Source organism: Leptosomus discolor, chromosome 7, assembly GCF_034619465.1.
Source record: "Leptosomus discolor isolate bLepDis1 chromosome 7, bLepDis1.hap2, whole genome shotgun sequence".
In the NCBI taxonomy this organism is placed as follows: Eukaryota; Metazoa; Chordata; class Aves; order Leptosomiformes; family Leptosomidae; genus Leptosomus; species Leptosomus discolor.
In genome coordinates, this window is record NC_141397.1 from 7,766,930 (window position 1) to 7,793,495 (window position 26,566).

Here is a 26,566-nt window from a genome sequence, read left to right on the forward strand (position 1 = left end):
GCCGGCGGGCGGTTGTTTCCCTGAGGGAGGTGCGGGGCCGCCGCCGCTCCCCGCGCGGTGCCAAGTGCCTCCCCGCGGCCGGGCCGGGCAGGGCGTGCGGCGGGGCGCCCCTTGCGCGCCGGGCTGGAGGCAGATGGAGGGAGCCCCTCTCCGCGCTCGGCCGGGGCCCCGCCGCCGCTGCCGTCGGGGGGCCGCCCCTCGCGGGGCGCGGGGGCGCGGCGGGCGCTGCCCCTGAGATGCGGCGGCCCGCGCCCGCCCCGCCGCCGCCGCCGCCGCCGCTGCCGCTCGCCCTACCTGTGCCGGGCCCGCCGCCGCCCCTCCCCCGGCCCCGCCGCCGCTGCCGCCGCCGCCGCCCCCGCGGGGGCCGGGACTGAGCGCGCCGCGGCGCCGAGACGCGGCCCCGAGGAGAGGGCGAGGGAGCGGGAGCGGGAGCGGTGCCGGCCGCGGCGCACGATGTGGGTGCCGCTCCTGGCGTGCCTCACCGCGGGGATCGTCTCCGTGCCCAAGTGCCAGCGCGGCCCCGGACCTCTCCTAGGGGCGGCCCGGCTGCTGGCGGCCGTGCCGGGACTCTGCCAGCGCCGTAAGTTGCCGAGCCCCTCGGGCTGCTCGCCCTTGCCCTTGGCGATTTGGGGTTGGGTTTCGCGCGGGGGGACGTGCGGGGGGCGGAGGGCATGCCCGGATTCGGCGGCTGCCCCCCGGGGCACAGCCCTGACAGCTGGGGCTGCCCGGCGCCGTGGGCACACGCCGGCCCGGCCGGCCGGGCGGAGCTGTTGGGCGGAGGTACCTGCGGGGAGAGCCGGGCTGGAGCGGCTCGTCCGTGCCCAGGCTTCCCACTGCTTGAGTACCGCTAGTGCGAGCCCCTGGTTTAATTCTCCAGCCTGGGGGCGTCCAGCCTTTAGGGAGCCGGGGCAGCCCCCCCCCCCCCCCCCTCCGTCCCCCGGCAGCGCGGAGGGCCCGGGGTGCTGCGGGTCCTGCTTTGCCCCGGCTCCTGCTTTGCCCCGGCTCCCTCTGCAAGCCTCCGAGGAGCGGCGCAGAGACCCCCCCCGGGGGTCACCGACTGCGGACGGACGGGTCTTTGGAGTGAAAACACTGGCTTTTACATCCTTTATACGGCATTTAGCGGCAGAGTTACGGGGAGATTGTCTTCTCTTTACCTTGGGGTAACAGTCCCCCGGGAGCTGTGGTGCTGGTGGTAGCAAAGACTCTGGTAAATGTGGGTAACCCTCAAATTGTGGAAGGGCTTCCCAAACCCCCGGACATCACTTTTGGTGCGTGCAGGCTGAGAGGAGTCTCTGCAAATGTACGTTAGATCATACAGCAGTTGATCAGACAGAGCTATCAGGTTAGTCAAGTGTTTCATAAAGCATCTGATTTAACTAGTCGTGGTCAGAAAAGCAGATCAAGTTGTCAATCACCTTTCCTTATTTCATTTTTTTTCCCTTGTGGAATAATTGCATGTTCCAAGTTTAAGCCTGGAGTTAATTTAAAATGTTAACATGTAACCTCTAAAAATAAGATTTACAATGGGAACAGTGTATTGGTCTTAAGTTCTTTATTGCATATGTGACAAATTCGTGCCTAATTCAGAGGGATTTGCCCAGTGCTATTAAAAACAATGGAATAATTTGTTAACTTTCATAGGATGCTTTATTTTGCTTTTTTGGCTTCATATTTTGAATTCAAAACCAAACTAAATGTCAATAGGAAAAATAAAATATAAGATTATTAACTTTCTTATGAAATATGACATCTTGTACTTGGTATCCCAGATTCTTTTTTATGCAGTGTAATTGAGTTGAAAGGCTAATTGGAACTTCATGGAGAGGATAGTTCTGTGCCTGAGTGCAGTGTTGGGCTTGCGCATGAGCGTAGCTCCTGAGTGCACAGCAGTGCAAGTAACGCACCAGAACAGAATGCCATAGGGGAACATTGTCCGTGGGGCTTCTGCAGCAAAGGATGCTGCTTCTCTTCATTGTGCTTGATAGTGAAAATATACATGGGTGATGTGTCGTGGGTTACATGTTTATTGGGACAACAGCTCCCGGAATGGGCAGGCTGTAACTCAGATAGACCTTCTTTTTTCCTCTTCATTTGAAACCTCTGCTAATTCATGAAAGCTGAAAGTCACACTGAATTCTTTCCTTTATACATAATCACTTCACAGGCTAGAACCACAGCTGAAGCAAGAAGAGTGTTTTGTTTTGTTTTCCTGTGAGCGAACACATGAAATTTTTCATTATTATTGTTGTGTGCTTTTTACTTTTGGTTGTGATAGCCCTATCAGCTGGTGCAGCACCACCTGGATTCTTTGAACTTCTGCAGGCTGCTCCGAGCGAGACTCCGGGCAGCAGCTCCATGTACAGCTACTTGGCAGCACGGCTTTGTTGAAGCAGCCACTCCTCTTTGCTTATGCCTTGACAGTGCTGGGCATGGAGAAGAGCGTCACACTGTTCCCGTGCCATCAGCAAGTTCAGTTTATGCCCAGAGTTGGCAGGACCTGCTTATATTTTGCATTGAATCTCCAGTTCTAACAGAGACTGGAATATGACATGTACATGGAACTCAAGTTTATTCATTCTTGTTGGAGCATTTGTGGCTCTTCTAATTGAAGAAATGGACATCTTGATGCTACCTGAGTGTTTGTTCTGCAAACTGCAATTTGAGATATGAGTTACTGCTTGGGGATGAGTAAAGGTAGGATCGGGCCCTGGGTTTGGGGTTTCAGGGAGCACAAAAGGAAATCTCACAATGCTGTAAAATTGCAAGTCCCAAATTAAAGGTTCTGTAAGCTCAGATAAAAAGGTTAGTGTTGCTGCCTTCTACAAAGGGTCCCTTGTTCAGTAAGTCTCACCAAAGGAAACTTGCAGTTCACTAAGCCAACTAAAACAAATACCTGACATAAGAATGGAGCTGGTTCCATAGCGATTTCTACAGATCCCAGTTTATATTTGAACACTAAAACCTGACAAACTCCTGAAGATGTAAATTGAATAGAAGCTGGAGTCTACGGCAAGAGCACGTGTGTGCATTATGTGAACCAGTTGTGTAAGTGCTCACTTGAGTGGAGACAGTCAGTTCCCTTGCCTTGTTCAGAGCCTAAACTGTTGAAACTCTTTAGTTTTTATCTGCTGTATAAGCACAAGGAATATGTAAGGCTTATATACTGAGGAATGGCTGATTGGTTGAGGTTAACAGAGGACATTGGTTTGAATCTCAGCAGTGTCTCAAAACCAGTTTTTACATCTATTAAAATTTGAAAACTAAGGTATTTGGTGCTTTCAGAAATACCTAGGTAGTCATTGCTTTATGAAGCTCAAGTAAACAGATCTGCACACAGGGATGGGATGGTGTGAAAATCTTTATCCCTAATTTAAGGGACTGGAGAATAGTCACACAACAATTCTGTTACATAGTCATGGTTGACGAATCTCTTGACCCTTTAAAAGTTGGTATTTTCAGTGGTCTTTAGAGTGTCATTTGGAGAGATCAGTTAGGGCATTGGGGAAAGTTAGAGGATCTGTGATCATGGCAGGGACAACTGCTAATTGATTTATCCCAATAACATGACTTGTGATGCCAAACAGATTCATTAATGTTCCCTCATCTGAGTCTTTGATGTTTTGCCAGTCTTGTCACATCAGATTCTCATCTGTGTTCCCTCTAGTTAGAAAGTTTCATAAATCATTACTGTGTTACTTCTCAAAGGAATAGGAAAAGGCGTTCAAACCACCCATGGAAGAACTGTTCTCAGAGAGAGGTGGTCAGGAATGTCCCTGCGCACACAAAAAGAAGTCTGAAGTAAATGCTACAACACGGTAGCTTTAACCAGTTTGACTGTTGATTTCTCTTCTGTGCTGGCCCATTTCCTTTGAGGCTCAGTGGAAGAAGCTTGGGATACTCAGCACTGAGACAGTTCTGCTTTTCCTAAGGCTTAAAACAATTTGAGGAGAAGAGAAAACCCATTTTTAATTTCCTGAGTCTGCGTGGGTGGTCTGCTCCCTAGGGGTATTGTACCATCTTCAGGAAAGCCAGCCTGGGTGTTTGAGAAGGCTGTAGGTTGCAGTTCTGAGGAACAGCGAGGGGGAGGTTTGCTTATCTGCACCTTGCCCAAGGAGCATGTTGTGCCAATGGTATGCCTAAATTTGCATTACAGATTGTACACCTCATAACCTGTTGCAATTTCATGTGTCTTCAGGAGATTTATGCAGGAGGGAGTTTTACTTTAAGGTTTCTGCAAGTTGAATGATACTGGTGGTTCCATGTATAGTATTTATATGTCTCCATGCTACAGGTATTTGAGATGAGGTGAGACTGGGAAAAGAGAGGAAACGGGCTGGTTACCAACTAGCAGGGCAATAACCGTGCTCTTGGTCCTCTGGGAAGGTTGTCTCGACGTCATTTAGGACATGCTGTGGCTGAAGGAAGTTGTGAAGGCAGCCTGAAGATTGCGTGCAGCGGAAGTACTGCGTATGGCAGGTTGAAGAGAAAGTAGCTCTTTTCTGGTCCTTAAGCTTTCAAGGGCTGGAACTGCAACAACTGCGTAAACAGGAATTATACCTCATTAGTCAAGAGGCCTGAATGAATAAATTTGATTTTCCATTAAAGTACAATCTAAGTTTAATTTACCTCCCCAGAGCAGTGGAAAGATGTCAGAATGTGAGCTTTATGGAAACCTAAGAAAATCTTCATCAAATAAACCCTCATCTGGTTGTATGTGCAACAAGAGGACATGAAAATGTCAGATTATAATCTCCCCTATACCTCACAAAGTGCATAAATGCTGGTAATATTTTTCAAGTCCCTAGAAAGAACACATGATGACATGTCCATGTTAATTGTGTCTTGAATTTGAGACAATTTGTATTAGTTACTAATCTACAGTAGGAGGTATGAGAAGAGAAACATAAAATACTAGATTTACAAATTGTCTAAGTTGACATGGGCTGTCGATATTTATCAAGACTTTTTCAGGAAGTCAGATTCATCATCATTATTTTGGGGAGTAAGTCCTTAGAAGCTAGGGATCTCACTTCTTTAGAATAGGCCAGACGTAAGAAACAGTAGCCTTATTGTACAAATAAAATCTACACTACATACATGAATTATTTTATTTATTACCAATGTACATTTTAAAACCCGTGTATTTTCAAGAATCATGTATGTGAACTATCCTGTGCTTTTACTGTAACTGGTAGTGCAGACATCTTGGTATAAGTCTGGCTTCTCAGGTTGAATATACTGAAAACAAAATTCCGGAGATGAATATGAATTCCTTTGTGTTCATAAACTCTTCGGGGTTTTTTCGTCAAATTCTTAAGGCCTCGGTGTTTCTCTTTCTACTTGTGTCCTCCAACAAAATCTGTCTTCAGAGCTCCTATATGTGTCCATTACTAATTGCTGACTTTTGTCTAACCAGTGGAAAGATGTAATACTTCTTTCTGATCTGCTTAAATAGGCATAATTTATGATAGACAAAGTAGGATATGGTCTGTTATTCTTCTCTAAGCACTTGAACTTTATTAAAAGATAATTTTTTTTCTTTTGGCAGTTTACATAAATGGACTTGGGCTATTTAGTTTAGCTTTTGGGAAGGAAGTAGGGCTCTAATGAATTAGTTCACTGTCCACTGTAATGGAACCTTTCTTCAAGAAGAAAAGTAAGCTTCTTGCCAGCCATTCAGGATTCCCCCTTGTTCTGGTGGCAGAACAAGAATAACCCCTTGAGCAAAATGTAAGTGTTTCAGGATGATCGGAATTTACAGCATTAGAAAGCTGCCAAAAAGACAACTTCTAGCTGAGACTATAGTTGTCTACATTCAAAAGTTTGCAAAGCTCATAATTGACTTTTTTTCTTCATATGTTTCTGTGCTTCCCATGACTTCACTGTCATATGCCTGTGGTGATTTCTGCCTGCTATTACCCATGGTGACAGGAATGAGTCTGAAGTATTCATACTTATTAAAAGATATTAAGACAGATATTTTAACTACAGTTATTGAAGGAGGGAAATTCTGTTGCTTCAGGCAGGTGAAATGATGTTCCTGGATGCTGGATTTTTGTTTTTCTTCAGGCCTCTTCTCTGCCCACTCGCTTGGGAGTTAAGTTGATAGCAGCAGTATATCATTGGCTTAAAATCTGCAAAACTTAAGTATTTTTGGTAATTTGCTGCTGTTGTAGCTGTGTTATGAACACAGCTGCATGATGTATGGTGGCATCACAAAAGTAGTCCAAGTCTGATTACACCAGTAACTGCCCTTTCCAAAATAAATTCTGTTCCTGCTTGGTGTTCAAGGGGATTAGGCTAAGTGAATTCCACTGGTTCTGCTGTACTTAAGAGTACGATTTATTTCCATGTCATCTCTGCAGGGTGACAGAGGTTAGTACTGTGCTGAGGACAATTTGCTTCTTTCAGATGGGAGCTTCTTGCTGGAAAGCTGAACCAAGATCCCATCTTCTTGTACAAACAGGACTCCCAAGAAATAAGAAAACTTGAAACAACTTACACTCTGGCACAAATGATGCAAAATTACCTAAATAAAAGTAATGACATCAGCAAGCACGCTCTTCCAAACTAAGCAAAACCGTTGGATTGCATTTTGCTGTCAAAAATGTTGTGGCATTACTTCAGAACATTAAATAAACCACTACCTGCTTAAAATCATGAATTTGCGTGTTTGAAGGCTGTCCCTTACAGAGCATTTAAACTGCACCTGCAGACCATAAACATATGTGAATACTTAACTTGCAGAAGCGCAGGCAGAAGCTTGCATTCAAGCAGTGCGTGTGCACCAGCAGTTAGGGTTAGTATGCGAGCCTGCACATTTTATAGCCTGCGGTCATGTTTTGTGTAATCTTCGCCCCCAAATTAGAAAAACCAAACAGGCTCATAGAAACCTAAAAGGGAGGTTGGCCAGTGTTCCTAGACGGGTATGGTTGGGTTTTGGGGGATTGTTTTGAATGCTTGTGAACAATGCATGTGTCTCCTATTTGAGAAACAAGCTTCTCAGTATTTTCTTAGATCTTTGTGTTCATCCATTTTTGGTCTGTATATTCAGAGAAGTACTGTAGTTAACTCACCTTTCAAGGACTTGTAATTCAGCTGTTAATCATCAAGTGGGCTCTTAAGAGTCTTTTGTGCTGTTATCACGCAGTTAATTAAAATATGACATCTAACAGTTTCTTCAAACAGCATAAGAGAAACAAAAATAATTTAGAAGGAAATCCCAGAAAGTGTTACCACATTCCATTTATCTCGGGGCCAATAACAATGTTTGGAGATTGAAAACCCTATTGAAAAGCAAATTACTGAAATAACAAATACCAAACACTTTGTATTCCAGAAGGCAATAGCATTTTTAAAACAGCCTTGCTGAATAAATCCTCTCCCCAAACTTGTGCACTCATACTGCAAGTCCTTAAGGAGTGGTGGTGGTTATCCTCTCTGATATCAGTCCGTGTAAAATATGCATTATGGGTGCAATGCTTTGTTTTAGCCCTGACACACTTTCCTAATGTACTCATATGCACAGTTTTTGGTCTGGGGCTTTTGGGTTGTTTCAGGAAAAACTTCTGCAAAAGCACAATTCGGTCATGGTTTTATGTTCAGAATTGAGGGACTGGTTCCATTAGGTTTTCAGCTTTGAGAATTACAGTCTGAAATACAGAGTAGGTTTGTTCCAACTGACAATATATGCAGACAAAATTAAGCGAATTGAGCTGTTTGCATTGCTATGGACTAAGAACCTGTGGATCGGGTGGTCTATGGTGACACTCCTTGAGAAGAAATAGCTCTGAGCTGTTGCCCATCCTCTGCACTGCTTCTGGGTTTGTGAATGAAGGTGCAGCGCCAGGAAAAGCAACAATTTGGTGAAGGCTGGGTACGCAATAGAAAGGTGGATTAGAGAGGCAGTTCAGGGTTGAGGGCCTGGTTTGAGGAGGTGGAGCTGTAGATGAGAGATACAGCTTGGGTTTGTCTTTTATTCAAGGTTGAACTTATTAAGCAGGCAAAAAATAGTCATTTGTGTCTGCTCTTACATTCATCATGACCTCATATTTAGGTAAAGACTTTGTAGTATATACAGGAATATACTGACCATTCTAGTTGTTGATGTGCTGCTTGCTAACACACAAGAAATTAAATTAGCAATGAAATACAGCAGTAGCCGTTCCAGGCTTTGCTCAAGCAGCGTGACTGTATCCAAGCTGGCCAACTCCAAGGGAGATTTTAGCAGCTGGAAATGACTCGAGTATAATGATTCCTATGCCCATGTTCCATCCTATGAAATAAGGGAATTAACACAGCTCCACGCATCCTGAAGTTCCCCTTAAATCAAGGGATTTCATAAGAAAAGATGTAAGCTCTCGGGTTCCATATGCTTTGCATTTTTATTGGTGCAAAGCTATGCAAACAGGACCATCAAACCTGTGCCATAAAAGCTAATGGCTGTGGGAAATGAGTCTCTTCTAATGACAGAATCAAAGTAAATTGTCCGGTATGTTTTTATTTGCAAGAGACAGAATAGGTTGGTTTCAGAAGCCAGATAGTCTTTGACTCACTGTTTGCAGGCATGGATTGCATCCACAAAATTTAACCATCTCCTGTAAAAGCAGGAAGTTTCATAGAAAGGAGAGGCTACAAGTAAAGTTGGCCAAGAAACAAAAATTGTGTTGTGAAAAATTTCAAGGTTACATTGCTTGTTTTCATTCTGCATTGTGGCTTGGGAACAAAGTCGGCCTGGAGTAGCTGATAGCTCTGTCTCCCACAGTCAAGGTCATGTTTGAGGCTGTGGTTTGAATGTTGTGTTTGTGAGTCCTAACTGCTGTATCAGTAGCTATTTTGGGTGGTACCTTTTCCAAACTGCTGTTATATGCATCTTTCTGACAAAATTTTTAAAAAAAATCCTCTATATTGATATATATACATGAAAGTCTGGAGTTTATGTGCATCTGTGGGAGGCTTCTGTTCTCCAAGTTTTCCTCTCAAATGATGGGCAACATTCATATAAGTGATGGAATTTTTCAGAGAGATGAGGCTGAGAAAGGCATATGTAGGCGCAGAGAGGCGTCAGGAGTACCTCCTTGAAGCCTAGTGTCTGTGTCATTCCCTGATGATGGAAGTGTCCGTACGCTGCTTGGGAACTCCACCTCCACCTGCCATTACACATCAGACTTCTGACACAGTTGCTGTCCTCCAGCATCAGCTATGACTGCCCTTTTCTGCCAGAGCTTTCCTAATGCTGTGTCAGCAGAGGTCTCCCCCTTTTCCTCCTCCCCCTTTGCCTTGTTCAGCTGATATCCAGCATCGGTCCTCTCGAGTGACATCACTGCAAAAAAGATGATCTTGGTTGTTTTGCTGCATGGTTTGTAAAGGCATGAACTCCCATACAATGAGGCAGACTGCTGCAGTACTTTGCCTTTTTATATCGTTCATGTCACTCTCAGCAATGCCCATCCTCTTCATAGGGTACTGTGTTCATGTGGTAATGCAGATTAATTGGGGAACCCCAAAATTACCAGTGGGATATTGACGGAGTTATGAATGGGAGACCATATCAGTCGTCAGGACTTGTTTGCTAGTGATGCTTTTCACTGCGTTTGTCCAGATGTGCGTGTGTCCTTCTTATTTATGTCTCCTTCATATCGCTTATCCTCTCTATAACCACATTATGCTTTATCTCTTCCAGTATACTCCATTTTTCTTTTTAGGAACACTGTAACACTTTTTTTTTTTTTTTGAATGCTAGAAGAAGAAGAAGGTCTAGGGTGTTTTTTGATTTGGATATTTTTTTGTTTATTTGCTTGTTTGGTTTAATGGAAAGGTGTTTTTACTCACTTGCCAGGTTTACAGAAGTATTTTTCCAAGGCTCAGGATTTAACAGTGCCAGTCATGTTTTGCACCTTTCTTTTTCACATCTTCTTTTTCTTAGCGAACACATGTGTCTCTTACATGCTGAGTTTTAGTTTACTGCTGCTTCTGTTGCTGGTAAAGGATGTTTTCAAATCACTGTGCAGCTTAGCTCCTGTCTGAATAGTGACATTAAAGTGCACAAGTATTAATAGAGAAATGCAACCAACTAACAAATCCAGTATATAACAGAGAAAAGGAAGAGGGAAGAAAAGTTGTCTGGTATTTTTGCTCAAGTAATCTTAGGAATTTATTATAAAGCATAATAGATGTACAGTTTTCAAGCTGAAATCTCCTTTTCTGGGCAAAGGTGAGGACCTCTTAAAGCTGATCCTGAGGTGTACCTTTTAACCCTCTTGGAAAAAATGCTAGTGACAAAGTGTGTTTGTAAAGCATGGCATTGTGCACAAAGGGTAGAGAGAATTACTGCTTGTTTGGAAAAAAGAGGGGTAAAACTCTAATTCCAGGATTAGTTTTAGGATTGGCAGTTAAAGCACAGGCAGTCATTTTTTCCTTGTAATCTGAGCAAGTAAGTGTCAGATGCAATAATCATGGGAAAAAAAATCCCCCTCTGTAGCATTTTTACAATGCTTTTCATTGTATCTGCACGTTCAGCCGGAGTGAATTGGGAAGCTGTGTGTTAGCTGGGACAGTTACTGGCAGGGTTACTCTGCAGGAATCACATTGCTTTGCTCCTGAAGACCAAAAGGTGAAGGTAACTGCAGGACACTGCATAAAAGCTGCTGCTTTCCTCATAAGTGATGCTACATACAACTTCCTGAAGGCCACATTATCTGTGGAGAGGAACAGCCTGGCTGAGTGCTGCCCTAGAACAAGATTGGATGCAGAATTTAAGGAAAAACTCAGTAGAGGCTAGACAATTTTGGATCTTCTTGCCTTAACTAGTGTTCAACAGCCTGAGGATCATGATCAGGGAGTATAAGCAGCTAGTTATGTCTTGGCTTTCTCTTTTAAGAAAGCAAATGGTACACCCTCCAGAAACAGCACAAACGTGTACCAACAGTGAAGCTGATGTAAATCCGAATTCTTGGCTGTACTTGAACAAAGTGCTGTCTGTTTGAAAACCTGTTTAACATCCCCTCTCAAACGCCAGTGTGCGTTACTGTTATTCCATCTCCGAGATAAATACCCTGATCATGATAAAGTTATTTTCATAATAGGCAGGCAGGATATGATTATAACATATATGGTATTTGTCTTGCCTTGATCCCTCTTGTTGCTGAGAGTTTAGGCTTGCCACACCTGTGACTGCTGTAAATAGCTGCAGTCGTTGGAACACGGCTGTATTTTGTGGAGGAGGCTGGAAAAGTGCAGTTTAACCTGCTGCACTCCATTTTTATTATATGCATATGCCTGTGCAGTTCCCAGCATAAAATTTGGCCCTTATTGAAAATACCTTTTGGCATACATCAGTTATAACTAAGCCAGTAGAAACTTGCCCTTAGCTTTGGCTGAACAGTAACTCAGTCTTGTCTGGGCTCTGTTTTTGGTGAAGTGGCAGGAAAAATCTCGGTTCTTCTTTGAGCCAACTCATAAAAAAATGTTTCTTGCTTTAGCATATGATTTTTAAAAGAAACTGAGAAGTTTATACTCAATAAGTTATGGTTTTAGAGTAGGTTTATAGCTAAATAATAAATATTTGGTGAATGAAAGCGTGTCCATAAATGTTACTGCTATAAGGGACTGTATACTTGGGAACTACAGTAGTGATGTAGCCAGAACGTGTCCCGGGCATTAATAAACCTTTTTTCAAGTTTCTCTTTATTCCAAAAAAATCAACTTTTCGAGCCAATGGTACCAAGCTTGTCAATTGCCAATCTGTGACTTCATGTTGTGAAAATGGAACTCTTGAGACTGGAGAGTTATCAGCAAAGAGATTTGCATCCAGCAATACTGTATATCTCATTTGTTAAGGCATTTCATCTGCCATGATCACACAGAAAACCCAAACTGGATTTTAAGATCTTTTCTTCTGCCTTAGCAGTTTAGAAAGACACTAAGAAAGACCTTGTATTTTACCAGACAGGCTGTATTAATAAATTAAATCAAACTTCAATCAATTCAATAAATTCACCATGCAGAAAAAAAAAATTGGGACGAGTATTTTTCGGTCAGTTTTCTGATGCATCTGGAAATATGGTACAGTTCTTCCAGCCATAGACACATACTATTCTTTTTTTTTTAGCAAGTGCACAATACAATGGGATGTTAATGTTTTATTACGTGGTCAACAGCATTTAATTTTGGGAAATGTGTGTTATGCAGGTAGGAGTATACATTTTAAGAAAGGAGTCTCAGACATTACTGCAGGAAATTAATTAGGCCGAACTCATTATTTGATTTACTTTGGTTTACTGATTATGATGACCAGGAATTAATTTGACTTATTCCTTATCTGTATAGCTAGAAACGGAGGTCCCCCATTTCTTCCTGTCAACTATATGTTCTTACCAGAACAGCTCTGTCTCTTATGGTAGATGTTAACTTGATTGGTAACTTCGAAGTTCATGTCACCTCCTCCCTATTTTGCCCCATGGTGGTCTTTAGCCGCTATTATGCTGCAGATCAGCGTCATCTCTCCTGTCCTTTGACACTTTTACTGAATCCATCACTTTACTCATTTTCTTCTAATGCCTTTCATCTCTGCTGTCTTTGGTATCCAGCTGAAGATGGGAGTGGTGTTTCTGTGCCAAGAACAATTACATTCCTGCTATTTATACTCCTTCCACAACTTTTCATCCTGTGTCTTTGCACTTTACCAATACTGTCTAGGAAGGGATCTGTACCTGCCTGGGATCCTCATCCTCATTCTCCTCTCCTGCAGTTTGTGGTAACTTTTTTATGGCCTCCAGGTCTGCTTTTTAAGATTGCAGAACATAAAGTTCTGTTGCCATCTTCTTAGAAATGCAAAGGAGTTTTATTGTGTCAGTGCCGAATGAGCTTGCTGTCATTTCACATCCAAGTCAAACTTGCTGTGTTTGTTTTTATAACAAACAATCAAAAACTTTCTGGATTTTGTCTTGTTCTTTTCTCTCTCCTTAGCAACTTCTCCTTTGTTTATCCCTGCCCACCTCTCTCAACCTTTAATCAGTTTTCCTTCTGTTCCAGCACCTTCCTGGGCTGCTTTTCAGCTTATTGTTTCTGTTATACCTGTAAGAGTCTCTCCCTTTTGTATACATTTCTTTTCTCACATTTACCTGCATGGCAAAAAATGTCAACAGCAGTTTGTATGACACAGAAATACAGGTCTGACCTTTGAAATTCATGAAATTGCCACTAACCTGTATGTTACCAGTATAATGCTGCAATTGTGCTGTACTAGGCTTTTCTGTCTTGTTCATACTGATAATGGTATGTGTGTTGTTGATACTAATAACTTGCAAGCTGTGATTAGTTCCTTGGATCATCAGTTATTCAAAGTGACCTATTGAGGACTAACTCTCCATGTGATACAGGATCTCATCTTTGAATTCTGTAGCTGAACTCAGTTAAATGATGATAAAAAAAGATAATTTAGTGCATATTTTCCTAATACAGCTTTTCACTGTGAGAAGTTGCTCCAATTACTCTAAAAAAAAGAGATAATTTGCATATTGCAGGTTGGAAAGAAAGAATCTGAGAGGCAGTGCATACATGTACCCAAAACTTTGGATGAAAACCAAACCTTTCTTCAGACTGTTTTGATATGATACACACAATGGACCAATTAACAGAAGTAGCCTTTCCAGTATGCAGTAATTCCTTTTATTTTGTTTCCAGTATATTTTATAGTACACCATGCTGAATATGCCACAAGCAGTGTTGTTAAACAGCGCTACCACTGTGCTGTGCACTGAGGAGTCGTGTTATGTGCCTTCTGCAAAACTCCTGGCAGGCAACTTCTGTCTCGTGTAGAAGCACACTGGTCTGGAAGAGACTTCTGTGGAACGTGCTGAAAGGGTACCCTAATCCTGACATTCAAGTTCAGCTGATCGAGTCCCTTGAAAAGGATCTCTCTTCTAATTCCAACTGCCAGAGTTTCTTAGCAAAGAGCAGTAACGTAAGCAATGACCTATAAAACAAAGATGGGAAAAAGATATGAAGGACTTTGCTGATAGACCTCTTAGTAGGCACAATTTTTGCAGTTCTTAGTACAGAGTGATGTGTCTTCAATCTGTGACACACGTACTGTTGGATAAATTTATGTTCGCTTCTGAAAAAAAAATAATCTGCCTCTTCTGGGAAACTATTCATTCCAGAAAATGCAGAGGGGGAATATTTATAGAAGGTGAGAAAATATTTTGGGTTCCGTGTGGAGTGAATAATGAATAACTCGGTCCAGTGTAAATTGCTTAAAAAGAAAATGTCTTGATAAGCTACCTGGTAAATTTTTTTTCTATTAGGGAGTAAATCATCAAGGTACATGCCAAAGATAAACTTTCACTTCAAAATTAATTTCAAATCAGGATCTTAAAAATGTGGCCTTGAGAATGGAGTTTATTCATTCTGTACATATAGTTCTAGACTGTGGATAAAAAAAAATGCTGCAAGTATTCCCTCACCAAGCTGCCTTTGTTCTGTTTTACTTCTGTTTGGATACGTTGTCATCACTCTTAATCTGGTGAAGTAATTGTTGAAATCTTGGTTTAAAATTAGGTATTTTACAATTCCCGCATATCATCATAAATCATGAATGTTTGGTTTTGTATTTCTTTGCAGCGGAAAACAGATGTGCCACTTCAAATGCAGTAACATGCACAAAGTGTCTTGCTTTGGGTCCAGAGTGTGGATGGTGTGCTCAAGAGGTATGGTGTTTTGCTTATTCGCTTTTGACTTTATATTTTAGCTGCTTCTGATCTTTATAAAGATAAAAGACTTTTAAACTGTGAAAATTATGGTGAGAAATAGCAAGAAAATCTTTAAACTACCCCTGGAGACAGAACATGAGAAATCATGTGAAATATATTTTGTTTCCAAAGGAGAAAACACAATCTTTTCTTTGGAAAATTGCAGTAATTTTAAATAAAGTGAGAACTTTTTAATGCATTCCATCTGCTTTGTAGACAGCTTTGGCAGACATATAGTAGCTTTGAGAGTTCAACAGTTTTTGGCTTCAAAAGCAAACTTACTTATCAGTAATTTATATTAAGTCCTCATTATATATCAGAGCAAGTCTGTACATATATGCCTATTACATTAGCAAAAGGTTTTACTAACGGTGGAGTTAACTTTGACTTCACCATACATTATGACCCTGTCACAAATGGAAAAAATTATAGTTTTCTTATTTTGACACTTGAAACTCTCAGTTCTGAGACTTATCACAGAAGATAGATCTTAGGTAGCAAGGATTACTCTGAAATTGCTATTGCTTTGCAAACTGTAAGAATATGGGAATTTCTTTGACAGAAAAAAAGAGTTGATTACATGATTTTGAGTAAGGCTGGACCATTTTAAGCACTTCAGAGGAGCAAGGTTTTGTAGAATGTCACCGACAAGTACAAGCTCATATGCTCTTGAAGGTCACCTGCAAATTACCTGTAGTAGCTTTCAGGTTAGCAGGGAAGGTAGATATGAGTTCCTAGGGTGTGCCTGGAGGAGATAAGGAGTGTAAGGCACTGGTGTAACTTTATCTGAGATACTGCTTCTTGGAATGATTAACTCAGTCTGCGACAAGTGTAAGGATAGCTAATGGGAGGATGAATAGAGGCATGGAGGGCTTGTTTTCCAGCAGGAGCCTTAGGGCGTGTGTAGATGGCACAATGGATTACAATGTGGAGTGGTCCATCTTTGTGGCCTGTTGTCCTGTCTTACAAAAGGCACAGGTTTATCCTGCTGCATGGAACAGCACTTGCTGCCTTTCCTGTAGGTCTCCTTCTAACTAGGTGCTCAGATTTGACCAGGTTTCACTTCTGTTCTGCTTCTCTTGCATCACTTGTCCTGTCGATCCTGAGAGCTGTTCATGGAAGCCAGGGGTTTCTCAAACCCTCTTAGACCATTCATCTGTGCACCCCATGGTTGTGGTATGGCAAAACCCGTATTAATGCAGATAGAAATTTTCCGGAGTAAAATCACGTGAGCAGTTTTCAGCTTAGCATGCCTGCTTCATCTAAACAATATTTTTGATGAGAAAATCGGCCCTGAGGAACACTTGAGATGCTTTGACTTTATACCCACACACAGTGAACTTCAGAAAATGCTACATATCTATCAGTCGTTAGTGATAACAATGAGAGTAGCCAAGTTCTTTATACTTTTTTAAATCTACCTTTTTGAAATGTATATACGTCAAAAAGGGTGTATAAATAGCAGTAACCTAAAAAAGTCATCTGTGTTAAAGAAGGTTATGGAAAAAATATATCAGAGCTAGACTACAAAAATGAGTTGGAACTTGGAAAACAAGATACATGACAGTCGAGTCTCATTCTTCAGGGGCTTTCTCTGGTCTTTTCAGGGTCTGGATGACTACTTACTCTCTAATACACAGTTGGCTGTGTGCGCTTTTTTATTGTTTATTTTCCCCATCTGCCTCTGAAATATCAGAGATTGTCCATTGTTTCGTCTCCAGCTGTGGCTGGGATGGACCAATGCTTTGAAAGAGTACAAAGGATCTTGTCTTTTTTCCCTTGCATGATCATGTTAATCATCAGATTTGTGGTCAGGAGGGAATTTTGCATGGGATCATGTTGGCAAAATTTTGGCAAATTTGCCCTTTCACTGCAACAAGGAATGTGCTGCTTCTGAGATCATCCTACTACTAATCACTTTTCTGTTGTTACAGGGGCTATTTTATGTTGGTGACATATTAAACTGCCCAGTCCTGTAGTACACAGCGTCCTCTTTCTGGGGACTGAAATTATATAGTCCAGATGGTCTTTGGATTTGGTGTAGGGTATGGGGTAAAACTTAATCTGTGATAGACAAATTCAGGTTAGAGAAATCTAAAGCTGACTTCTGCTCCTACTTTTAAATATTAGCCTGAGTAACATTACTGGGGGATTCCTCTGAAAACTAAGCTGTTTTGATGTCGTGTGAGTATATTCTTGCTATAACTAACTCAATAGCATAGCACAGACCTTTTCTAGTGACATAGTGACAGTACATAGTTTCCTTTTTCTCCAAAGTCAGCTTGTTCTGATTGTGCAAGATCCTCTTTCTCATACAAAAGTTTTGTCCTTTGTAGAAAAAAGTGGTTGTGGCAATTAGGTTTAACTTCTAATTTAAATATTTTGTCATTGCCCTTATTAAAAACATGTGCCTTCCATGAACTCATTCTACAATTTATGCAATTATAGTAGCATATTTTATTGTTTCAAAGACTATTATTTTGTTTTTCTCTTTCCTTTGAAGATGTTACAGTTGGTTTTTTCAGCTCAGATTGTTTTGTACTTTTTGTCTCTTATAAAACAGGATTTCATGGCCGACGCAACACAGAAGGGACGCTGTGACACTGTTTTCAACTTAATGAGAAGAGGCTGCCAATCAGATTTTGTAGAAAATCCCACAGTTCATGTCACAATACCCAGTGACCATGAAACAAATACACAAGTGACACCAGGAAAAGTTTCAGTCCAGCTGCGTCCAGGTTTGGTTGTCCCTAACACAATGATATTATAGTCAATTTAAACTAAATGCAATACTGTTAAGTACAGATATTTTGTCAAGAAGCAGCCAGAATCATTATTTTGAATGCTGTAACTTTATATTGTAGGACTATCATGGTGTTACACCCATATTCAAGTACGGTCTTCAGCAAGAAGTATTTCTGTTAGACACAGCTGAAGGTCAGAATAATGCAAGTAATAAGTGGAAAAGGGATTTTTGGTAGTCTTTCCTGTCTTCTCCTGTGGTTTCTTGATTCTTTTTCTTCAGCCACTTACACAAATAGTTTTCCCCTACATGCATATAAACCGTATTCCTTGCTGAAAGTAAATTGAGTTAGAATTCCTAAATTCATCATTTGATAAGCTGCTGGATTGATTTGATTACCTTTAAGTGTATTGATTAGACAACTGCGAAGACACACTAAAGGCAGTCTATAAGAAGGACTGGATTCTTAAAGGAGAGTTAGGTATTCACTGCCTAACATTTCATATATAAAATGTGCGACACCTGGCCCTAATAGAATCTACAAATCCCTTTATGGATCTGAGATTTCCTAGTATATCTCTATTTGCCCTCAGCTGAACTTGAGTTAAATCAGTGTATGTTCTCTGTCTCTAAAATAGCTGTAGCCAACAGCAGAAGTGGAAGGTGGTACAAAGGGTTGCAGGGTTTGTTTATATCATAATATTCAATTTATTTCTTTATTTTGAAAATGATAGTTGGAGAAAGAAATATGTCATTTTAGAGGGATGGTAGAAAAACATTAAGTGAACAGGAGAAGTGTCTTCTGATCTTCACTGTACGAAATATAATTTTCTGTCAATTACAAGGGAAAAAGGAAGGATCTGCATGACTGTGAAGCACAAGGAAACCCTGGGTTTCCATCTTCATAATAATAAAACTGAGAAAGTAACACCAGCACCTCCTTTCCTTCCCCACTCTCCTTCCAAAGAAATGACTGATACTCTGCTTTGTACTGAGAAATGGTCTCAGGAACTGAGCTAATTCTAGATGTGTCTGTAATCACACTTATTTCCAAAGGCGTACTGGATTCATAGAAAAAACTTAGCTTTCTAAAATTTGATTTAATGAACCTTTTTACCAGTAAATAGTGAAATTAAGTTTGGGGTTCCATATGCTTTGTGGAAGTTCTTGCATCAGGGAGGCAGAAGACTGAAATTCCGAGGTCTCCAGAAAAATAACTTTTGATGTATAGACATCCTGCCTGTATTTTATTCCCCAGGGAAATACACAGATATACAGCTATAGTTGTGCCTCAAAACAGAAATTTGATACAGTATAATCATGCAGACAAAGATGGTTTTGTTTTGGTTCTGGGTTTTTTTGTCATTGTTTACATATACCCAACTGTCAGGATTTACGTGGGAAAAAAATAAAAGCTGCGCTCAGCATCTCGCTGCATGCAAACTGGAGATCTGCAAGGGTCACTTACAAAAAGTAGTTTGTTTTACATTGGCAAAGAGGAAACGCATAAGATACAGCACACTAAAATTCTCTTTTCTTCATGCAAGACAAATCCTGACATTTTCAGGTAGATTATGTACAAAGACCATTCGAAGAAGTACTTTGCATATTTAACTTTTCTGGGTCAGGTCTTTGTTACGTGTACTTTAATTATGCTCTCCGGCAATGTCATGTGCATTAGTAAATGTCGTGAATAGATAAGTCACATTTCAGGGTTTTTTTTAGTGAGTCTGTTTCTGAATGTGTCTAGATAGCTTTTATTGAAAACCTGCATGATTCTTCCGTAATGTCTCCGCTCCCCCTGTCCTTTGCTGTATCTTCATTGCATGATACATAATTAGATTCTACACTCATGTGAAGATCCTGCTCCCTCATTTATTCTGTGAGCTCACACTTTGGGTGACATAAAATAATGAACAATTTGAAGTCATGCGTTACTGTCCCTACACTGCCCGTTCACTCTTTTTGTGAATATTAGACAAGCAAAAATGTAGGGACTATTTTTAGTGGGTTCCAATTAATTAACATTTTTATTACATATGGGAACATGATGCGGTTCTGCAGGAGAGACAGGCATTTGTCATCCTGAAATAAAAGTTCTGGTTTGTATATGCCAAAAGATGGATCTTTTCAATATTAAATCCTGGGTTTTTTTAAAAAAAAATATTTTAATCCTGCTGAGTTTTCTCATCAAATCTTTGGAAGTAGATTGGTATAAACTTGAAGCATAATTTACATGAGTTTTTCAGGCTGTGCTGCCTCATGGTACGTATGTAGTTTTAGACTCATGACAAACTATTTGCAGGATACACTTACATACTTAGAAGTATCAACCTTGAAGAGACTGACCACAATTTGTATGCAGATCTGTGTCCTTTGCTTTTTGGTATAATGCCAAAGGGATTGCATAACCAGGAATTTAAAAGAAAATGGGGAGAAGTCAGATTTTTACAATAAATTGCACAGTGCTTCTGCAAGAGAAAAAAGCAAGATGTTCTACAAAGAGCCCCTTTATGGCTTATTTTTGAATGATGCTTCAAGGTTTCATTTACTCTTGGGAGGTTTTCTTGTTTGTTTGTTTTTCTGCTTGCTGACACAAACAACTTTGTGCTGAGGTCGCTGCAAAAATAATTTTATTTTTAAGAGTGTCCATTCAAAAATAGTAAATAAACTTCTCTGTTTCCTTTGAATCAGGAAGTGAAGCAAACTTTATGTTAAAAGTTCGCCCTCTAGAGAAATACCCTGTGGATCTTTATTATTTAGTTGATGTCTCAGCCTCTATGCACAACAATATAGAAAAACTAAATTCCGTTGGATTTGCTTTATCTAAAAAGATGGCAAACATTTCTCTTGATTTTCGACTTGGATTTGGATCCTATGTGGATAAAACTGTGTCACCCTATATTAGCATTCATCCAGGAAGAATCCATAACCAATGCAGGTATGTAGTCTTTGTGTATTTACTGTACCGCTGACAAGTTATTTAATTACACAAATATGCATATGCATATTTATTTTTAAAGCTCTATTATTTCACGATACTTTGGTTCTCCAGAAAAGTTCCTAAGGAAATGCTGAAAATTATTATACAATGGTTACTTCTGAAATAGCTGGTGAGTGAAAAACTGTTTCTGTCTCAGAAAAAATGCGCTGTGTTTTCTTTAGCAAAACAGGCCAAACAACATGCTGCTTTGGTGTATTTGAATATGCTTTGCATTTAATTTTATAGTCAACTGTTGTGTTCTTAGTTATTTTGGATATATGTTCCCTAGACTCATCACAAGGTTTTGTACTTTCTGACCTAGGACTTCTCTTCTGGTGTATGGTCATCGTTAACTCTTTTCTTAGAACTCTACTGTTGTCGATGTGATGCAGTTTCTTTCAGCTCATTTATTGAACGAAAGCAATCCTCTGATCTAATTCCACAGCTGTAACATGAATCAACTCCCATGTTAAATAAGAAAGGTGTTCTGGCTTGCATTTCTTTTTTCATGCCATGGCTTTTATACCTTGCATCCAACACTTACATAAAGTGAGGGATCACTTCCAAAACCCTCTGGAGAATAAGATTAATCACAACAAATTTGAATCTGTATAAACCATAATACTTGGAAAAGTGAATACTCACTGTTCATACCTTCTCGCTCATTATTGTCTTTCCTGGGAAGACACGATCCAAAGTTCTGTGAAGTCCATAAGTGTCTTTCTCTTCAGTGATTTTGGAATTAGGCACTAGTAGTGGAATTCATTAGATATAAATGTCTGTGTACAAAGCAGTTGTCTAGACAGTCTGTATAGTGAGTGGAGATCAATTAGCATTTCTAGGACATGATTCATTTTGCCTAAAAGTAGGCAACTGCGGAGGTATTAATCCTTACAGTGCCAGTTTCTTTTCATTGACTGTAAATGGAGTTGAGGGTGGGCAGGTTATAGCCTGGATGCCTGCGCTGTATGCAACAGAAGCTGAGTGAGTTGAAACCAGCTCAGCATCTCTGAATCGGATGAGCACTTCAGATTGTGCCATAAATTCCACTGCCATAAATGAGTTGCAGAGCAAGGACCTGTGTAAGTGCTGTGGCTTTAGCTTACTTATGTCAAACTTCATACTTTCTCCTTATACATAATTTCAAAAACTATCATTTACAGCTGTTACTGAAAATGGAGTTCCCCATCCCTATAATGAGGTAACTGTCACTAATCTCAACGTCAATTTTATGTACATTTACTTACTGCTAGTGGATGTAGGAACTTAAATATTATTTTAGTTTTGACCCAGTAGCCTGTGTATCGAGCTATTAAAGGATCTTAATGTTGCAGTGTGATAGCCCTTTCTCAGGATAATGAAAAGCAAAACTGTACCACTCCGCAGACTTCCAAAAGGGATCATATATTCTCTGATCATACCATCGCTGTCGTTGTGTTTCTTTTCATTCTGTACAGAAACACTACATATGTACTGTTACTACATTAACTAAGTTATAGTATATACATTTCCATAAAATTTATTTTAAAAAATCATCATAAATTAGAACTAATTCCTACTGAATGGAGGTATTCTTCTTTCTTTAAGTATTTTTTTTACTGCACATAGATACATCTTCATTAGTAACAGGATTTTATGGGTTAATAGGGATGCATTTACATCTCCTTCAAATGGAAAATATGGAATGTGTTAGACTTTTGTTTTGTTTGGGTTTTTTTTACAGTGATTATAATTTAGACTGTATGCCTCCTCATGGTTATATTCACGTGCTCTCCCTGACTGACAATATAGCAGAATTCAGAAATGCAGTGAATAAACAAAAAATTTCTGGGAATATTGATACACCTGAAGGGGGTTTCGATGCGATGCTCCAAGCAGCTGTGTGCCAGGTAAGGAGCTTGTTAACAAAAGACTGAATGGCAGTTCAGACACAGGCATATAAATATTGGTACAACAGTGCTCAGTGTTCCTGAATTCAAAATGTCAGTTCTAGGCCTGATGATGCTAAGACTTCTTCAGCCTTTTCCATTAGTTCCCCCTTAGCTCTACAGTTCTATTTCCTCTTGAAGTGGAAAGGGAGAGCATAAGGAAATATTTTTCAGTATTGGTTAATGATGTTCTTCAAATTCTGGCTTTAACCAGCCTAACCCACATAGGATGGATGATGAAAGCAACTGCTTCTTGCTTGAACAAACATGTGTATTGATTTCAGTCAGTTACAAAATTAGTTTCAAAAATTATTAAAGGCCTCCTTGTGTTCCTAAGTGAAGACATACCGTTTGGCATTTCTTCTACTTAAGAATGTATTTGAAAACTGAAGGATCAGCTGCATATCTGCTTGTGTAGGTAAGGAAAACAAATGCACTTCAATGTTACCTCCACTTGTAAAGCATTCATATTGAAAACCAATAAAAATCAATTAAAAATTAACTGTTGTATATTCATAAAATTTCATCACCATCTCTCTCATGCAGAAAAGGATGGAAAAGATCTGCATCAGTAGTCTCCAAGCTATAAGCTTATTAAATAATAAGAATTTCTTTGCTCTAAAGGGCTATTTTGCATATAGTTTTTCTTCTATGCATAGCACTGTGACAGAAATTCTGAAAGCGGGCTGATTCATGGGTTTGCTAATGCTCTGTGATACTCTTTCTGGTTCTCTTAAAGAAAGTAATTCAACTCCTGTCCAGATCACAGGATTGGTGTGTTTCTCATCTCTTGGGATGATGTCAGGATAATTCTTTTATCTTGCCCATCTTCATATTCTTTTTTTTGGAGCTGTAGAATGAGTCAAGGACAAAAAATATTCCAAACTATGCTAAAAATGAATAGTTTGGCCCAATTTTATTTTCAAATTTTGATGATCTGTTAAATAGGTAAATAAAATCCACTTTTCATAGACACTGTGATCACAGCTGTTGTAAAAAACTATTCTGGAGCTTTGGAAAAATTCCCTAAAATTCAGTGTTTCTCATTGGACACATTCCACACTTACGACATGTCAACTCTAGAATAATACATGCTTCCAAAAACAACAGAATGGAAACATTCATGAGCATGGGGAGGCTTTCCTGCTAACTGAATTATGAACCAAAATGGATGAGAACAATGTGCAATTCGTTTAAACCATCATGAACTATAAATTATATTAATGTGCACTCATTTTGCCTACAATAGAACTTTATAACTTGCTCCATCTTGCTTTAACCAATACATCGCTTTTGCAAGAGGTAGCAGGTTAGGGCATGAAGGACATGGCTTTAAAGTTCTGATTGCTGTGACGTGTGTAGGTAGGAGGTGACAAAGTGAAATGATGGAATCTTAGGAGCAGGAAGTTTCTATCGTGCTGGAGGAAAATTTGGGATTATTTAAGACATAACGTGTTTAAAACTTAAAATAACAATTCTTTAGAGGAATGCTGTCTAAGGTTGTCTGAGGAAGGCTGATGCCTAACATGTAGGCTGGAAAAGACACTACACCCTCTGTATTTATTATCCCTACTGTTAGGAGATACTTAATCCCCATTCAGAGCTAGCAGGGAATGAGCCTGAGAAGGGAGCTAAGTCCCTCTCTGACAAGCGAAGGAAGGAAGGTAGAGAGTGAGTCACGAAGCCTGGCTGAGTACATGGGCTGTATTGCAGGTACATGTTTCACATGAGATGAAAGCTACCTGGCAGTGTTAAGGGAAATGGTAGTGCTGTAGGAAGGAAAAGCAACAAAGAAGGAAAAAGGAAGAAAAATTGAATTAGTGAAGAAGAACATGGAATAATTGGGAGGGAGAATAATGAATATGAGGTGATTCACGAATGCCTCTAAAGTTTGATTTAAAGCGGCCATTTATTCCTTGCAGGGAAATAAATGTTATGGAAATACATGATATTTAACCTAGTTTAGATATAAGCTTGCCCTGCTACCTCCTTCACATCACTGAATTCCTAAACCACATTAAATTCGCCCTTGCAGATGCCATTTTGCTATTAATCCCTTAAGACGGTGGATAGATGTAGTGTTTTGCTGCATAATAAGGAATTTCTCAATTTGCAGGTGCATGAAGACACTCAGACTTTAGTTTATTGATAGGCCATATGCCAATGTCCCTTCTGGAAAGCTGTGTAGGAAAAGGAAATTACAGAGTGATGAGAGTAGAAAGTAAATAAAGATAGAGTAAAAATAGAAAAGGGCACCGAGTACCGATACAAATGAATGTGTATTTATTGGTTGTAACGCTTTTTGGATCCCAGAGAATTTTACAACTGCTATGCATTTGCATTTGTATTTAATAGTGACATGCACATTGTGGCAGCTGTTACCCAAGCTCACTTGAGAGATCTTTCTTTAAAAAGCAAAGCAAATGTTAAGTGGATCTCTGACTCGCAGTGGTAGGACATGATATATATTTCCACACAAAATGCTTTCAGTAGCCTGCTTTAAACTCAGTTCTGCTAAGCAGTGCAATATCTGAAAGCAGACTTTCACATTTATTTTTCATTTTGTTATTTATGATTTTAAAAAATAGGTAGTTACTGCTTTCTTATGCTTAATTTTGTTTTCTTTTTAGAGCCATATTGGATGGCGTAAAGAAGCAAAGCGACTGCTTCTTGTGATGACAGATCAAACTTCCCATCTGGCGCTTGATAGTAAATTAGCAGGGATTGTAATTCCCCATGATGGAAACTGTCATTTGAAAGATAATGTGTACGTCAAAGCTACGAGTATGGTAAGGTATATGTCATAGATTCTGCCTTCAGAGAAGCGGTGTGAAACTGCGTAAAGGAGGGGTTTAGATTGCTGTCGAAGCATTACGTTTATTTCAGTTATTAGAATAGTATTTTTCCAGGTAGGCAAGTTGTGAAATGAAGAATCAGTCAGCTGGAAATAATGACGTTGTTTTTGTCTGGGCTAAAGTATTTTGGAGTCTGAGACACAGCAGAGAATATGTTCCTGGGTTTGGTGTGGTTTTTTATTACCGTTTCATAATGATGAGCAGTTCTTACATGCACATGTAAGAATTGTATGATCCTCCTACTGAGACAAAGGTAATGGTCATGCTTTATGGTCAGAAAATGCATAGTTGCCTTGACTGAAAAGGCTTAGTAAGAGTAAAACAGGAGATGTACAACAGCAATGAGCTAATTCAACCATGATGGACTAGAAAATATTCTTGTGCCACAAAGCTTTGCTGTGGTAATGTAGCATTAAATACATTTGAAACGCACAGTGTAAAACCAATGTGTGATAATACGTACTTGTGCAAAAAGTTGCATCAGGTCCTCTGTAGGATGGACACACCTTCAGCAGATACTTCCAAAATAATTTCTTGAAGAATGTATAAAGTAGTCAATGAGTGATTGAAGACGGGCGTTTTTTTTTCCCTAAGGTTTGTAGTTTAGAATTGCTTTGGCTATTTCCGTAAATAAATATGAATCATTTATTTAAGAAACATGAATCACGACTTAATTGCCATGTAATCACCAGAAAGCAGAAATATGAACTGTGGCGTCATTAGAGCACATTGCAGTTTTATTCTCAGTGCTGGCTACACTTCATTAAAGTATATAGCCCGTGTTCAGCCCAAGCCAGCAATGTGCCAGTGAAGCCACTGAGGGCTACGTCTAAGTTCGGCTGGATCTGAATTCAATCCAGGCAACTGGTGTTTACAAGGATGGTGGGGCAGCAGGAAGTGGCCGCCGTGTAGCGTGTGATCATGAAATACGGGAGGTTTCTGGGAATCAGTGGGTGTTCGGGACCTTGCTGAGCGGAGGAGGGAGCTGAGCGTGTGCTAACAGGAAGGTTGTTTGGATTTCCAATTAACTGATGTTCTTGCATTCATATACTCCCGCAGTCACCTCTTGGATATTCCCTCACAGCTGTCAGGAGTATTTATTTCCCTCTAGCCAGTCTGTTCAGTTTCAGCATTTCTACAGTGTTCCAGGGATAAAAACAACCCCTTCCTTTATTCTCCTTAAAGCAAATAATCCCCAAACTTTCCTTTCCCAAAGCAGAGCATACTTACAGGTTATGGTGTCTCTATCTCTGTTTTTCATTATATTTTTTTTTTTTCCCTAGTTGCAGTGCTATAAATGAAAGGAA

General features: G+C 40.2%; 1 protein-coding gene across 2 annotated transcripts in view; it reads left to right on the forward strand.

The window, feature by feature from the left end:
- Window positions 1–453: 453 nt before the first annotated feature.
- ITGB8 (integrin subunit beta 8) overlaps window positions 454–26,566 on the forward strand; it is a 62,507-nt gene continuing 36,394 nt past the window's right edge. For both annotated transcript variants that reach the window (XM_086468102.1, XM_086468103.1), the window contains exons 1-6: window positions 454–580; window positions 14,623–14,708; window positions 17,314–17,488; window positions 20,188–20,434; window positions 22,200–22,365; window positions 25,035–25,193. In XM_086468102.1, the coding sequence (XP_086324228.1) occupies window positions 454–580; window positions 14,623–14,708; window positions 17,314–17,488; window positions 20,188–20,434; window positions 22,200–22,365; window positions 25,035–25,193 (960 nt within the window). The remainder of the gene's footprint in view (window positions 581–14,622; window positions 14,709–17,313; window positions 17,489–20,187; window positions 20,435–22,199; window positions 22,366–25,034; window positions 25,194–26,566) is intronic.